The sequence below is a fragment of the Sapajus apella genome, unplaced genomic scaffold (assembly GCF_009761245.1).
Source record: "Sapajus apella isolate SASKATOON/1434 unplaced genomic scaffold, GSC_monkey_1.0 scaffold128, whole genome shotgun sequence".
Taxonomy (NCBI): Eukaryota; Metazoa; Chordata; class Mammalia; order Primates; family Cebidae; genus Sapajus; species Sapajus apella.
This window is the reverse complement of record NW_022437068.1, coordinates 1,127,885-1,145,174: the sequence shown is the minus strand read 5'-3', so window position 1 is coordinate 1,145,174 and position 17,290 is coordinate 1,127,885. Positions and strand designations below refer to the sequence as shown.

Here is a 17,290-nt window from a genome sequence, read left to right as displayed (position 1 = left end):
CAGAAGTTCTAGGTGAAAGTTAATGAGAACTTGAAATAGGCGACCACTGGCATCCCACTTAAGACAGAGAATACAAGAGCTGGAATAGAGAGGAAAAATATGGATTTCAACACTGGATCAAATGACCCTTAACCACCCAGATGGAGATGTTCACAGGCAGCTGAACATATGTCTAAAGATGAGAACAAAGTTTTGGACTAAAGGTTATGATTAGGGAACTGATTCTATTTAGAAGGTAACTGACAACTTGAGAGTAGATAGACCAGGGAGAATATGCAGTATAAAAAAAGGAGTAGGCAGGAAAAAGGGGCCCAGAGGAACATCTACATTTAATGAGGTAGACAAAGAAAAAGGACAAGAAGAGTGAAAAGAAACTTTGATAAAACAAGTATGAAGAGAACAAGAGGCTGGAGGTAGTGGTTCAGGCCTGTAATCCTGACACTTTGGGAGGCTGAGGCAGGAGGATCGCTTGGGGCCAAGACTTCGGGACTTGCTGAGGCAACATAGCAAGATCTTGTCTCTACAAAACTAAAATATTTAAAACTTTTAAAAAAGAAAAAGGAACAAAAAATGCAGTGTCTAGAGGCCAAGGGACTTCCAAAGGGAAAATATATAGTATCAAACACATCAGTGAGGGTTTGACATCTTCCTCTGGATTTATCAGTTAGGTTCCCTAGCAAGAATAGTATCAATATTGCAGAGAAGGCAGAAGGCCAGTGTCAGTGGAAAAGGGCAAATAACTGGATAAGAGAGGAAAGAGTGAGATTTATCTTTCATGTTTGGAAGAGTGATTAGGAAAGTAAGGAGCAGTTTTTCATTTGTTCCTTTATTTAAAAGAATGGAGCAAGCCATAGAAGCAGCAATCAGTAGGAAATAAGAGTCTGAACGGAAGGAAAAAAAGATGAAATCTGGAGCAAGGTCATGCAGAAGACAAGAGAGGATGAGTCTTTTTCAACAACAGGCAATGCCTTTATCCTCGGAGAATGGAATAAATAAAATCAACGTTAAGGTAAGAGAGAACCAGTACAAGGGCATTCTAAAGAATGGCAGCTGTGCAATCATACCATCAGGTCTTGAAAGTCCAGCATGTGTGCAGGAAGAGGGTAATCCAGAGTACAGCAAAATTTAGGATTGACGGGACAGTGGGAAATGAGTCTGAAAAGCTGGAGGCAAGCTGTAAATAAGCATAATGAGCAACTTCCCACTTAGAGAAGAATGTTAAGAAAGAAGCTAACTTTCTAAGATCTATGAATGCTTTTGTTTTGCTTAAAAATATTCTGAAAGCAATGTTCTAGGCTTCAATTGGATAGGGAAACAAATACAGGCACCACCTTCTAAAGGCTTTCTGTGTATTTCTGTCTTCCTTTATTTTCCTCTATAGCCATCCTTCCTTCATTAGTCACAAGTAAAACTGTAGGAGAGCTGATTTAGAATTCACTTATTAAATGAAATTAAGATTTATGTGGCCCTGTCCCTAATTATTAAATATGGCTGATTTAATGGGTAATGTTCCTGTCATAAAAAAAAAAAACACTAAGTTATATTGCTTTTTGAAAAATACAAAAGCAAACCTTCGATGATACTGTCTTTGAGCCAGTAGCCCTCAGTTAAAAAAAAAGTGTGCAAAATAAACTGAAGTTTGCAAAATAAATCATCATTTGCATAACAAAATTTTGGGAACTGAAAAAAAAGGTACTAAGGTAGATCAGATACCTGTGCTGGAAACAGGGAAAGATGCACAACAGTAACTAGCTTTTACAAAATGCTTTTACAGTACCTTATTTATCAAAACAATGGTATCAGAAATACATAAAATTATCTCCACTTTACATATAAGGAAACTAATTTTTGTCTGTTATTCTACAGCCTTGAACAGTGCCTGATATATAGCAGACCCCCAGTGGAAATTTGTCAAATAGATGGAAGAAAGGCTCAAGGAGATTACGTAACTCTGATAAGCTATATGGTTAACAGTGGAGCCAGATCTCAATTTGAAGTCTTTTGACCCTCAATCACCTGTATCTTCGCATTATTTCATGCTGCTGAAAAGGAAGAAAGGGCAGGGTGACTGAATCTATTTTACAACCTTACATGAACTGGTTAAAATTTCTGAAATGCCTGCTGTCAAGCAACAAACACCAAGGCCCATGTACATTCTCCTATCTTACTCATGCGGCACAGACATCCTTAGAGTTCAGGGACCTGTGGTATCTGCTCACTTTGTTCTCTCCATAAGTCATTGCCCTATTAAAAACTATGTATTGAAGCAGTGACTGCAGAACAAAAAAGGCTTCCAGATCATCCTCTCCTTTCTCTAAAGAGGTATCGTATCCTTCTGATATCCAATTGCTTCTATGTGGAAAGCTAAAAAAAATTAGGTAACAATTTTTTCTTATAAAAAAGGCAACTTTTCTTGCAAAAGATTTTCCACAATTCATTTAAATAGTAAGCACTCCACTGCTTTTCAAATTATTCAATTTACAAAAACTCAATACACACAGCTTTTTCAGGATCCTATCCACCAACTAGAGTGAAGTCACGGTTAAACGCAATGGCCTCAAAACAGTTTCATCTTAGTTTTTCTGTGTGTTTAGTGGCACTCCCACTATATGTACACCTGTAAATCTCATTTATATATATATATATATTTTATTGCATTTTAGGTTCTGGGGTACAGGTGCAGAACATGCGGGATTGTTGCACAGGTACATACATGGCAATGTAGTTTGCTGCCTCTATCACCATCACCTATATCTGGAATTTCTCCCCAAATTAGCCCTCCCAACTCCCTACCCCCTGCTGTCTCTCCTAGTACCCCCCAAGAGAACCCAGTGTCTGATGCTCCGCTCCCTGTGTCCATGTGTTCTCATCGATCAACACTCGCCTATGAGTGACAACGTGCAGTATTTGATTTTCTGTTCTTGTGTCACTCTGCTGAGAATTATGGTTTCCAGATTCATCCAAGTCCCTACAAAGGACACAAACTCATCATTTTTTATGGCTGCATTGTATTCCACGGTGTATTATGTGCCCCATTTTCCTTGTCCAGTCTATCATAAATGGGCATTTGGGTTGGTTCCAGGTCTTTGCGATTATAAACAGTGCCACAATGAACATACATGTTCATGCATCTTTAAAACAGAATAATTTACAATCCTTTGGATATATACCTAGTAATGAGATTGCTGGGTCAAATGGAATTTCTATTTCTAGGTCCTTGAGGAATCGCCACACTGTCTTTCACAATGGTTGAGCTAATTTACACTCCCATACTCCACATCCTCTCCAGCATCTGTTGTCTCCTGATTTTTTAATGATCACCACTCTAACTGGCACGAGATGGTATCTCAGTGTGGTTTTGATTTGCATTTCTCTAATGACCAGTGATGATGAGCATTTTTTCATATGTTTGTTGGCCTCATATATGTCTTCTTTTGAAAAGTGTCTGTTCGTATTCTTCGCCCACTTTTGGATGGGTTTGTTTGTTTTTCTTGTGAATCTGTTTTAGTTCTTTGTAGATTCTGGATTTTAGCCCTTTGTCAAATGGGTAGATTGCAAAATTTTTTTCTCATTCTGTTGGTTGCCAGTTCATTCTAATGATTGTTTCTTCTGCTGCACAGAAGCTCTGAAGTTTAATTAGGTCCCATTTGTCCATTTTGGCTTTTGTTGTCTATGCTTTTGGTGTTTCAGTCATAAAGTCCTTACCTATGCCTATGTCCTGAGTGGTTTTGCCTAGGTTTTCTTCTAGGGTTTTTATGGTGTTAGGTCTTAAGTCTTTAATCCATCTGAATTTTAGTGTAAGTTGTCAGGAAGGGGTCCAGTTTCTGCTTCCTGCACATAGCTAGCCAGTTTTCCCAACACCATTTATTAAACAGGGAATCATTTCCCCATTGCTTGTTTTTGTCAGGTTTGTTAAATATCAGATGGTTGGTGTGGCGTTACCTCCAAGGCCTCTGTTCTGTTCCATTGGTCTCTATCTCTGTTGTGGTGTCACTACCATGCTGTTTTGATTACTGTAGCCTTGTAGTATAGTTTGAAGTCAGGTAGCATGATGTCTCTAGCTTTGTTCCTTTTGCTTACAATTGACTTGCCTATGCAGGCTCTCTTTTGGTTCTATATGAAGTTTAAGGTGGTTTTTTCCAGTTCTGTGAAGAGGGTCATAGGTGGCTTGATGGTGATAGCGTTGAATCTATAAATTACTTTGGGCAGTATGGCCATTTTCACAATATTGATTTTTCCTAACCCTGAGCACGGAATGTTTTTCCATCAGTTTGTGCCCTCACTTATTTCCTTAAGCAGTGGTTTGTAGTTCTCCTTGAAGAGGTCCTTTACATCCTTTGTTAGTTGTATTCCCAGGTATTTTATTCTCTTTGTAGCAATTATGAATGGCAATTCATTCTTGATTTGAGTCTCTTTAAGTCTGTTATTGATGTACAGGAATGCTTGTGATTTCTGCACATTGATTTTGTATCCTGAGACTTTGCTAAAGTTGCTTATCAGTTTCAGGAGATTTTGGGCTGACACAATGGGGTCTTCTAAATATACAATCATGTCGTCTGCAGATAGAGACAATTTGACTTCCTCAGTTCCTAATTGAATACTCTTTATTTCTTTTTCTTGCCTGATTGCTCTGGCTAGAACTTCCAATACTATATTGAATAGGAGTGGTGACAGCAGGCATCCTTGTCTAGTGCCAGATTTCAAAGGGAATGCTTCCAGTTTTTGCCCATGCAGTATGATATTGGCTGTGAGTTTGTCGTAAATAGCTTTTATTATTTTGAGATACATTCCATCAATACCTAGTTTATTGAGAGTTTTTAGCATAAAGGACTGGTGAATTTTGTCAAAGGCCTTCTCTACATCTATTGAGACAATCATGTGGTTTTCAGCTTTGGTTCTGTTTATGTGGTGGTTTACGTTTATAGACTTGCGTATATTGAACCAGCCTTGCGTCCCCGGGATGAAATCTAATTCGTCGTGCTGGATAAGCTTTTTGATGTGCTTTTGCAATCGGTTTGCCAGTATTTTACTGAAGATTTTTGCATATATGTTCATCATGGATACTGACCTGAAGTTTTCTTTTTTTGTTGAGTCTCTGCCAGGTTTTGGTATCAGGATGATGTTGGTCTCATAAAATGATTTGGGAAGGATTCCCTCTTTTTGGATTGTTTGGAATAGTTTAAGAAGGAGTGGTACCAACTCCTCTTCCTATGTCTGGTAGAATTCAGCTGTGAGCCCATCTGGACCTGGGCTTTTGTTGGTTGGGAGGCTGTTAATTGCTGCCTCAACTTCAGCCCTTGTTATTGGTCTATTCAGGGTTTTGACTTCTCCCTGGTTTAGGATTGGGAGGGTACAAGTGTCCAGGAATTTATCCATTTCTTCCATGTTTACTGGTTTATGTGCATAGAGTTCTTTGTTGTAATATCTGATCATAGTTTGTATCTCTGCAGAATCGGTGGTGATGTCCCCTTTATCATTTTTTTATTGCATCTATTTGATTCTTCTTTTTTTATTAATCTGGCTAGTGGTCTATTTTGTTGATCTTTAAAAAAAATGCTCCTGGATTTATTGATTTTTTGAAGGCTTTTTGTGTCTCTATCTCCTTCAGTTCTGCTCTCATCTTAGTTACTTCTCGTTTTCTGCTAGCTTCTGAGTTTTTTGATCTTGTTAGCTCTTTCAATTTTGATGATAGGATGTCAATTTTAGATCTTTCCTTGCTTCTCATGAGGGCATGTATTGCTAGAAATTTTCCTCTAGACACTGCTTTAAAAGTGTCCCAGAGATTCTGGTACATCGTGTCTTTGTTCTCATTGGTTTTGAAGAACATCTTTATTTCTGCCTCCATTTCACTGTTTATCCACTCAACATTCAAGAGCCAGTTCTTCAGTTTCCATGAAGTTGTTCGGTTCTGAGTTAGTTTCTTAATCCTGAGTTCTAATTTGATTGCACTGTGGTCTGAGAGACTGTTTGTTATGATTTCTGTTCTTTTGCATTTGCCGAGGAGTGATTTACTTCCAATTATGTGGTCAATTTTAGAGTAGGTGTGATATGGTGTTGAGAAGAATGTATATTCTGTGGATTTGGGGTGGAGAGTTCTGTAGATGTCCATTAGGTTTGCTTGGCCCAGATCTGAGTTCAAATCCTGGATATCCTTGTTAATTTTCTCGGTGATCTGTCTAATATTGACAGTGGAGTGTTAAAGTCTCCCACTATCATTGTGTGGGAGTCTAAGTCTCTTTGTAGGTCATTAAGAACTTGCTTTATGTATCTGGGTGCACCTGTTATTGGTTGTGTATATATTTAAGATTGTTAGCTCTTCTTGTTGCATCGATCCTTTTATCATTATGTAATGCCCTTGTCTCTTTTGATCTTTGTTGGTTTAAAGTCTATCAGAGACTAGGATTGCAACTCCTGCTTTTTTTGCTCTCCATTTGCTTGGTAAATCTTCCTCCATCCCTTTATTTTGAGCCTGTGTGTGTCCTTGCATGTGAGATGGGTTTCCTGCATACAGCACACAGATGGGTTTTGACCGTTTATCCAATTTGCCAGTCTGTGTCTTTTGATTGGGGCACTGAGCTCATTTACATTTAAGATTAATATTGTTATGTGTGAATTTGATCCTGCCATTTTCATGCTAGCTGGTTGTTTTGCCCATTAGCTGATGCAGTTTCTTCATTGTGCCGATGCTCTTTACCATTTGGTACAATGTTTGGAGTGGCTGGTACTGGTTGTTCCTTTCTATGTTTAGTGCTTCTTTCAGGAGCTCTTGTAAGGCAGGCCTGGTGGTGATGAAATCTCTGAGCAACTGCTTGTTCATAAAGGATTTTATTTCTCCTTCGCTTATGAAGCTTAGTTTGGCTGGATATGAAATTCTAGGTTGAAAGTTCTTTTCTTTAAGGATGTTAAATATAGGCCCCCACTCTCTTCTGGCTTGTAGGGTTTCTGCCAAGAGATCCGCTGTGAGTCTGATGGGCTTCCCTTTGTGGGTAACCCGACCTTTCCTCCAGCTGCCCTCAGCATTTTTTCCTTCATTTCGACCCTGGTGAATCTGACGATTATGTGCCTTGGGGTTGCTCTTCTTGAGGAATACCTTTGTGGCGTTCTCCGTATTTCCTGGACTGGAATATTGGCCTGCCTTGTTAGGTTGGGGAAGTTCTCCTGGATATATCCTGAAGAGTGTTTTCCAGCTTGGTTTCATTCTCTCCGTCACATTCAGGTATACCTATCAAACATAGATTACTCTTTTTTCTCTAATCTTGCCTTCTAGTTTTATTTCATTGAGTTGATCTTCAATCTCTGATATCCTTTCTTCTGCTTGGTCGATTCAGCTGTTGAAATTTGTGTATGCTTCACGAAGTTTTCGTGTTGTTTTTCAGCTCCATCAATTCATTTATATTCTTCTCTAAGTTGTTTATTCTCGTTAGCATTTCGTCAAACCTTTTCTCAAGGTTCTCAGTTTCTTTGCACTGGGTTAGAATATGGTCTTTTAGCTCAAAGAAGTTTGTTATTACCCACTTTCTGAAGCCTGTTTCTGTCAATTCATCAGACTCATTCTCTATCCAGCCTTGTTCCCTTGTGGGTGATGAGTTGTGATCCCTTGGAGGAGGAGAAGTGTTCTGGTTTTGGGTGTTTTCATCCTTTTTGCGCTGGTTTCTTCCTATCTTTGTGGATTTATCTACCTGTGGTCTTTGCAGTCAGTCACTTTCAGATAGGGTCTCTGAGTGGATGTCCTTTTTGTTGATGATTCAGTTATTTCTTTCTGTTTTTCAGTTTTCCTTCTAACAGTCAGCCCCTCTGCTATAGGACCACTGGAGGTCCACTCCAGACCCTGCTTGCCTGGGGATCACCTGCAGCAACGTCTGCATTCTTGCTGGGAATGCACTCCAGAGAGAGCTGTTTCTATTTGGCCATCTTGGATCCACACCTGTAAATCTTGTAAGACCTTCTGCAAGCTTAGCAGGTGGCACTGTCATCTTTTGTTTTCAATTCCACATAGATTTAGCCACAAGTCCCAATTCCCATCATTGATGAGGAAATATACACAGCAGGCATTATAGGATTAGCCCCTTTTTTTCAGGATAACATGTGGTAGCAATACTGTAAGAAGGAGGTACTGAATGAAGATCATTCAAAAGTGACCTTTCCATTCCAGGAAATATTTAGTCATTTATTGACATATTGTCTCTGCTTTCAAAGATTTACAGGCATATAGAAAAAAATGTGTGCTAATGCTTTTGAAAGAAAATGGCACAAAAACTGAACCATGGAAATAATATAGTGCTGGAAAGGATCTTGGAGAATATATTTCAATCTTCTCATTTGACAAATTTTAGAGAATCAAAGTCCAAAGATGCGAAGTGGTTTATCTAAGAGTACCTGGTGGCATATTTTAATGGAACACTTCTAACTACAACATCTTCATTCCCCAGGATAAGCTACCTCTGTGTTCCCACAGCATCCTATGCATACTAATTACCATACAATATTAAAATCCTCTTTAAATCCCCATCCTCCCCCATTGGACTGGGAGATTCCAATGGACAAGGCCTGTGTTCAACTCATCTTTATTATCACCAGCACTTGGCTTGTGTCAGATGTTCAACTGTGCTGAACCATATCCCAGTTTAAATCGTTTTGTAAATCTGAGGGAAAGGTATGCACATCTGAAAAACTTCCTATTTAGGCCTCCATTCCTTTTTGCTTAGCAAGATATTAAAAATAAGGTTATACGGTGGCTCAAGCCTGTAATCCCAGCACTTTGGGAGGCCGAGGCGGGTGGATCACGAGGTCAAGAGATCGAGACCATCCTGGTCAACATGGTGAAACCCCGTCTCTACTAAAAATACAAAAAAAAAATTAGCTAGGCATGGTGGCGTGTGCCTGTAATCCCAGCTACTCAGGAGGCTGAGGCAGGAGAATTGCCTGAACCCGGGAGGCGGAGGTTGCGGTGAGCCGAGATCGCGCCATTGCACTCCAGCCTGGGTAACAAGGCCGAAACTCCGTCTCAAAAATAAATAAATAAATAAAAAAATAAGGTTATTACAGATGTGAACTTGGGTACAAAAAGACAGTAAACAATCTTAGGTAGATAGGAACACTAATGTAAGAATGGGTTCCTGGAGGGATAGTCAGCATTACAGCACAGTCCTGTCAACTTTATTAGACTGATAGATTTTGATGACTAGGTCTCCAAGAGATTTTATTTTATCTATTTTATGTTATTTATTTATTTATTTTGGATATGACTTCTCACTCTGTCACCCAGGCTAGAGTGCAGTGGTGCGATCTTGGCTCACTGCAACCTCCATCTCCCGGGTTCAAAGAATTCTCTTGCCTCAGCCTCCCAAGTAGCTGGGATTATAGGCACACACCACGCCTGGCTAATTTTTTGTACTTTAGTAGAGATGGGGTTTCACCATGTTGTTGGTCTTGAACTCCTCAGCTCAGGCAACCCGCCTGCCTCAGTCTCCCAAAGTGCTAGGATTACAGGCATGAGCCACCACATCCGGCCTTCTTCAACCATTTTAGAATGAACTTTGCTGAAACAACAATAATACAACACAAACAAGGAATAGTGTAATTGCTGGTGTGGCTAATAGTGTAAGTGTGGTTATATGGTCTTTTTAAGCACTAACAGCTCCATGATGAGTCTTTAAAAGAAGTGACACGAACAGTATTTTTCAGGAGAAAAAAAAATTTGAGAAATCTCCTGAAAGAGCGACTTAAGAGTAAAAAGAAACTCGAGTTGGAGTCAGAAGACGTGAGTTCTTGTTCCCATTCTCTCATTAACTTCTTATTTGACCTTGGGCAAAACATTCCATTTCTCTAGGCTAGATGATCATTCAGGTTCCTTCAAGTTTAAATGCTATCATTATGAGATTAAAAGTCCTCACCAGTCCTTGAGATAGTAAGGGATAGAAAAATATAAAAGTTAAAAGTAGAAAACAGTAAAAATGGAGGGATACTGTGGTAGAGTGGGGAAAAAAAACAGCTTGGCAAAGATATTAAAGTTCTAGATTCTAGTTCTGGTTCTGCCATTAACTAGGTGAGTAACCTTGAACAAGCTACTTCCCCTCTTGAGATCAAGATTTCCCCATTTATAAAATAACTCAGATGATCTTTCAGCTCTAATATTCTAGCAATCTAAAGTACAGGCAACTGCTGCTATGAACAATCAAGTTCTGTGCAATGAGTATATTTATGTTAGAAATAAGATACATAAAGTATTTAACAGAGAGAAGCCCCAAACCTCATTTTAATGTTCTCTCAAGTTCAATTATTTTTTTAGAGCCACTCACAAGCACTGGTTCAAGCAGACTGCTGTACTTTGAATTCCTCTATTCTTAATGAAATGCTGAAAGGCTGCGTAGAAAAGAATGGAAACAGGTGCTGCCTAATAACACATCAATCCAGTATCTTTGTTGTCCCCTCTTTTCTGCTGTTGTACTTTCCTTATGCTATCCACCATCTGGGCTGAGATGAATCTATCTCTTTTGATTCAAATTCTTCAGAGCTCAGTTAAAATCTCACTTCTTCCAAGAAACCTTCCATCCCTCTCTAGCCCAGATCCATCTCTTAACTCTTTTAAGCTTCTACAGTATTACATTGGTATTATAAAGAGTAAATAAATGAGATTGGTATAGAGCTTAGTACATCTGGCATATGTTGTTCAATAAATGACAGTAGTTGGTGGTGTTGCCACACCCTTAGCACTAATGGCCTATCCTTTAGCTCAGTGCATCTAAAATTTAATGTGATTATCAATCGCCTGGGGATCTTATTCAAATGCAAATTCTTAGTAGGTGTGAGGTGAGACCTTAGATTCTGCAGTTCAAAAAGCTCCTGGTTGATGCCAATGCTATTAATCCAAAGGCCGTACTTTGACTAAAAGGGGTATACTTTAGTAAATTGTTTTTAAAAAGTATTTATCTTATCTACCCATCTGGACAATAAGCTCTTAGATGGCAGATACTGTGTCTCATTTTTCTTAGCAAATATCCCTTATACAGAGAAGGCACTTCACAAATATCTGTTGACTTATATCCGCAGTCTAGATACTCAAGAATACCTGTGCTATACTGACTCAAACACTGAGACATCATGCCAGAATGAAAAGCTCACTTGTTCACTGGGGTCACAATCTCCAAAACAGAGGCAGGGCAGAATCTGAGAGAAAACTTACCTCTTCACTAGCAAGTATAACACACAGAAGAAACAACATAAACACCTGTTCCTTGTTTAAGCACAATCATTAAAGTACAATCTTAATTGCATTTCAAATTTAGCCATGAACCTTAAAAGACGACATCCATTTTCTGACAATATTAAAAAAAAAAAAAAACATAATAATAAATAATAATAAGGTACACAAAGAGCTTGGGTTCATTTTTTTAATGGCATAGATATATTTTTCAATTATCTTTTAGTGTGCAATTAATCTAAAGATCTCAAACAACCAATGGAAACATTTCCAGCAAAAGAAAAACATCTTCCAATTTTCCCATCAACCTGGTAAGAGGTGGGGTCTCCAACTGCCCACCATTATAATGATAGAAATTCAAAGGAAACTGCTGTGTATTAAGGATGCTCTGAGAGGCTGCTTATTTTAAGCCCTTCTTTTACATCTCTTGTTATTCAAATACTTGTTCAAACCCTTTTTATTTTAGCATTCTATAATTCAGAGGGGACCAATATTCTTAAGTTCTACTGAGACTACACTCTGACTTCACCAGGAAAATAATACAGGGCATATACGATATCACTCACTGAATACTATCTAGGTAGCTTAAACTGTGAGACAATTTTACTAAAATCAGCCTTCAGTGCAAAAACACCTGTGTATGTCACTGTGCTTGTCATAGCAAGCACCTGCTCCTTAACTCGTAGAGACCTTTCAATAAAACCACTCATCAATGTTTAACTGAGATGTTTTTGACAAATTTAGACCCATGTGAGAAGAGCAATTCTGGAAATTGCTATTAAGCACAGAAACACAGGAGCACAGAACTACTGTCAAGCGCTAGCCTTATGAGTTTTAATAAATCAATGTTATTACTTCAGAGAAAATAGGAAAACAGTTGGGAGTTAGTCCATAGAAAAGTGGCTTCTATTACTTCCATCAGAGGTTTCTAGTCTCCAGGGCAAAGCAAATTCTCTGGTTTATGCCAAATAGTCTTGCTAGAGAATACTATCCAAAGAGAGTTTCAAATCTTAAGCCACAGAAGCATTTATAACTAAACAGAAATCTGCAGCAGCTTCATCATACCCATACAAATGAGTATCAGCACCTATCTATGGATACCTAACTGGTAGAAAGAACCAAAACAAGTGCCTTTAATAGGATAAGAAATCGAGACCAGGTACAGGAGGGTCAGATTCCTGCATAGAAAAATAAAGCACAAATGTCATTCTCATTTCTCCCTCTCCTTTTCTTGGCCTTTCTACAAGATTCATCTTTTATGAAGCTTTCGCCAACAACTCTGGCTCTCACTAATGACTCCATTTGTTGACTGCCTGAAACAGTAGCCTCAACCAGTAATTGTAGATTTCTTTTTGTTAACGGTTTAATGCATCCATTTTGTGCCCCAAATTTGAGTGAGTTCTCTTAAAAGGCCCCCACACTGCTTAGAGGGAGCTTGTTATTAATATTGCTAACGGTATATTAATAGTGAGACAATATAACATAGTGGAGAGAAAGCAGTGGAATCAAATAGACCTAAATTCAAATCCTGCTTCTACCACTTGCTGGCTATGTGACTATAAACTTATTACTTACCTTTCCTAAGCCTCAGTTTTGTGAAGAAAACACAATGAGATATCATACTGCGAGCACAGCGTTTGGCATATAATGGATGCTCTGACTGAGCATCTTTACTAGCTTGGTTACCTTCCTTTCTTCCTTAATAAGCACTTGTTGATTTGAACTGAGTCAGAGTAATTCTCCTAAAGAGGGCTGCCAGTGGCACTATCTATGCATTTACACTTTCCCCATTACCCTCTTCCACGTGCCTTTGTCATTTCCTGGCAAAAGTCCTTTCGGATTTTCAACTCTACTGTCTTGAAAAGGCCAACCACATAAGTCACCCAAAAGACTATTCAGAATGATGACATTAGCAGCCAGCAGGAGGGCATCTCCACATCTGCATCTCATTTCCACCACACCCACCCGCCAGCATGCCTTCCCTCCGAGTCTCCCAAAGAGAGAACGAATGCTAGAGTGAGAAAGCAGGGAAGCAGCCAAAAGAGGAAATGGAGAGAAATAGCTCTGTGGTCTCTGTGTGCACCCCTACAGGGAAGAACACTCAAGTTCAGTCTCCAGCCTCAACCCCTGCGTGAAAAAAAACAAAAACCTTTGCTCATATGCCTGGAGAAAAAGCATCCCAGATTCTTGGCCTCTTCATTTCCCCAAGCCCTTCACCTGTCAATTTCACCATCCCACCATTCCCTAGGCTAACTATAAAACAGAACCGCTTTTAACTAATTTGTCTTTAATGGACCTCATTCGTACTTTTACCAACCAGCAGCCTTCACCATTCTAAGTTGGAAACATGCTACCTATCCCTTTAAAAGAAAAAAAAAAAATTGAAGTTTCTCATCCACTAAATTAAGGCAGGTCTCCCATTTGTGCCCTTTTAATGATCCAGAATATTTTACTAAGGTCTTCATCTTTCAGTTACAAAAAGCCACCCTTCACTTCCACCCCACCACCACCACGCACATCTCAGAAAAACAAGCAACCAAAAAAAACCACACACACACAAAAAACACACACACACACACACCCTCCCTGCTGCACAAATACAACAATTTTATTATTCATAAAGGGACTTCAGCCATGCTCCGAGAAACAAGCCCGTGTACACCTGGGCCACCCCATCTGTGATTTAATCAATTTGATGTCAATGCTTGATATGAAGCCTTCATGGGTCCAGGTTAAAAAAAAACCCACCACCACCCTCTCCCTCCAAAATACCAATTTGCATTCCAAATTCACTCCGTGCTTCACGAAGTTGAACCTTTTTTTGGGACTATTTCACCTCACATTTTCTGTCTCTAAGCTGACGACAAGTCGGTCCCCTTCTCTCCCCCCAAAAAACTATTTCCTAAGAGCCTTTCCTGTTGCATAAAGTAGCTCCTTCGTGTATGTGTCCTGGAGGACCTGAGGCAATTAAGGGGTGTTTTAGCTTAGGGTTCGCCTTTCCGGGCTGAACGATGCCCTCCCTCGCCCCGCAAACATGCGCGCGCTCAGCCCCCGCCTCCTCCCCGCGGGACCTCGCGGACCCTTCTTTTTATTGGTCTGAAACGTTTCCTCGGCGACCTGAGGCAGTCCTCCCCAGGCCTGCGGCTGCCGGCAAACCCCGACCCCCGAGGGCGGCGGCGCCCCACATACCAGTCGGCGTGTGGCTCGTCGACCACCAGAAGCACCTTGGCCTTCCTGGCGGCGGGCGCGGGCGCGGGCGCGTCCACCAGGCCCGCTGAGGCGGCAGTCTGCTTCACGGCTTGAGACAGCGAGCTGAAGAAGCTGCTGCCCACCGACGGCGTTGGCGCGGGCTGCGGCGCAGGCTGCTGCGCGGGCGCCGAGGCAGGCGGCGGCCTCCGCTCCGGGCCGGGCGAGGCGGCCGTGGGCGCCGCTGAGGCCGAGGGCGAGGCCGCGCCCGGGCCGGGGGGCGGCGGCGGCTGCTGGGGCTCGGGCCGCTGCAGGTCGGTCATGTAGCCGTTGGGCAGGTTGGCGATGAAGCTGCTGTCCGACAACCGGCGCCTCAGGAAGTTCATCATCTGGCTTGAAGGGCTGGGGGCGTGGGGAGCGACGGGGTCTGGAGGCGCGGAGGGAGGGTGAGGGCCGAAGGCGAGGCTGAGGAGGCTGAGGCGGCGGCTGAAGCGACACAGGCTCGGCCCGCTGAGCCCGACCCCGCAGACAGCCGTGGCTGACTAGACCTGGCGAGCCGAGCTGCGCGAGGCTCGCTGAGAGCGAGCGGGCGGGGGAGGGGCGGGGCCAAGATAGCCCAGCCCCGCGCCGCAGAGGCGGCCCCGCCCCCGTCACGGAGGGCACCTGGCCGCACGCCTTGCTACCCTCGGGGCTTGCAAGAGGGGGCGAGCCAGACCTCCTGCAACCTGAGCGTGACTATGAGGGGACGGCGTGGGAACCAGGCCTTCTCCCCAGGAGAGGGAAAAGGAACCAGTGTCCCCACCATCTTTTTGGTTGGAGAGAGAAAGAGTCGTGTCCCAGCTGAGATGGAGGCGAAGGAAACCAACCTCACACCTTTTGGAAGAATAAGAGGTGTCAGCCTCCCTACCCTGAGGTGAGAACGAAAGGAGTCATCCCAATCACGCGCGCACTCACGCACACACGCAGGAACACCCTGTAGTGAGAAGGAAAAGAACCACCTCCTTTCCCAGCGCTGGAGTGAAAGGTGATATCTCCCCAGCGCCCAGATAAGGGGGAAGGGAATAATCCACTCTCACTAACACACACACACACACACACACACACACACACACACACACACCCCCCCTATGGTGAGACAAAAAAGAAATACCTCTTCTAGGGAGGAAGACATCCTCCTTACCCCAAGGTGAGGGAAGGGAAAGGGGAGGAACAGATTCTCTCCACTCTGTCTTGGAAGGAGGTGTGGGGTTTGTTTTCATTCCTGAGCGTCTAGGGACGGCAATAGCATGTATTTCTCTCCCTCTCCTCACTGACCAGTGAGAGGAAACCAGGAGAAGACTGGAGACACTGTCCCCACCCAGAGGACCTCCAAGAGGGATATCTAAGGATCCCCCAACCCTGCTGTGTTTCTTCCCTAGTGCATCCAGTGCTATATCAAGAAGGACATCTCTTCAAGATCTTTCCATATATTTTTTCCATTTTGTTCATTGCCTTGACCTCTGTGAAGACATTTCTGATGGCCACCTTCCCATATGCACTCTCTAAATCTTGCTTGACTCTTGGACCTTTGGTTTTCACCTCTCATTAGATATACTTTCCCCTCTGTTGTATTAGAGCAGGACACAGCAGATACACTTTGCAGCAGACCACCCTGGGTGATATATGACCCTGGATAAATAACCCCTGTGAGCCTCTCTCCTTAGCTGATAAAAGGGAATAAATAACCGTTTTCAGAGTTGTTACATGGAGTAAATGAGATGATGTATGTAAAGCATCTGGTACACAGCAGTAGGTATTCCAGTAGTAGTGCCTGAATTCTTTTTCGAATTGGTTCTCAGTAAGTATGTACTGGGCTGAATGGAGTCAGAGGGTGGCTTGTCACTAATATTGGCAGGCAGTTCTTGCTTCCTACACGCCAGCTGACATTCAACTCAGGGCCTAGAGATACACAATCCAGCTCTAAGTGCTATCAGAGAGGTCTCCAGTCGACTACAATAACGCAGTGGTCTTCCTATCTACCATATGCCTGGCACAGTGGTAAGAGCTGGAAAGGTTGAAATGAATGGGAAGTAGCCCTTGTCTATTGCAAGTTCATGATCTATGTGGGCTGGGGGATGGGGGAAGAATAGGCACAGGAACCACAATAAGATGTGAGAGATGCTATCATGCAGTTAGTCAAAGACGTTTAGGATCACTAAGGAGGGAGGGACTCATTCTGCCTCTGAGGCTTAGAAAGGCCTCTCAGAGGAGGTAACATTTGGGGTGGATCTTGAGGAAGCTGTGTTTACCAGTAGAAAAGTGAAGAAGGCAGGCAGGTAGAGAAGGCATGAAGAAGGTATGTAAGTTGATGGCTCCTCCAGGAAGCCTTTCCTCAATCCTCCAGGGTAGGCTAAGTGTTTCATATCCTGTGCTTGGCTTTGTCATAGACTCCAAAGAAACTATCATACAGTATTCTGGTGACTAGAATGTAAGCTTTGCTAGGGTAGGATTGTGTCTTAGTTACCAAACGTAGGACCTGGCATATAGTAAGGACTTGGTTGTTTGAGAAATAAACTGTTATCTTACGCAATTCAGTTTTTGTGTCTATTGGAGAAGAAAACTGAAAAGTCACTAATAACATAATAAACTTAATTATTGCCCTTCTTAAAAATATTTTTAAGAGAATCAAAAGAATCTTTTCCAAAGGCATGTATCTCTTTTTTTTTTTTTTTTTTTTTTTTTTTTTTTTGAGATGGAGTTTTGCTCTTGTTGCCCAGGCTGGAGTGCAATGGTGTGATCTTGGCTCACCACCACAACCTCTGCCTCCCAGACTCAAGTGAATCTCCTGCCTCAGCCTCCCGAATAGCTGGGATTACAGGCATGCACCACCATGGCTGGCTAATTTTGTGTTTTTAGTAGAGGCAG

At 41.9% G+C, this 17,290-nt stretch overlaps 1 protein-coding gene across 2 annotated transcripts in view; it reads right to left on the bottom strand.

Moving 5' to 3' along the window:
• The window catches only part of SYN2 (synapsin II), a 237,243-nt gene extending 222,268 nt beyond the window's left edge, over window positions 1–14,975 (bottom strand). The window contains exon 1 of one of the 2 annotated variants that reach the window (XM_032262256.1): window positions 14,390–14,975. In XM_032262256.1, the coding sequence (XP_032118147.1) occupies window positions 14,390–14,775 (386 nt within the window). In that variant the 5' untranslated portion in view covers window positions 14,776–14,975. The remainder of the gene's footprint in view (window positions 1–14,389) is intronic. The other variant, XM_032262258.1, reaches the window with a different exon arrangement.
• Between the last annotated feature and the right edge of the window lie 2,315 nt (window positions 14,976–17,290).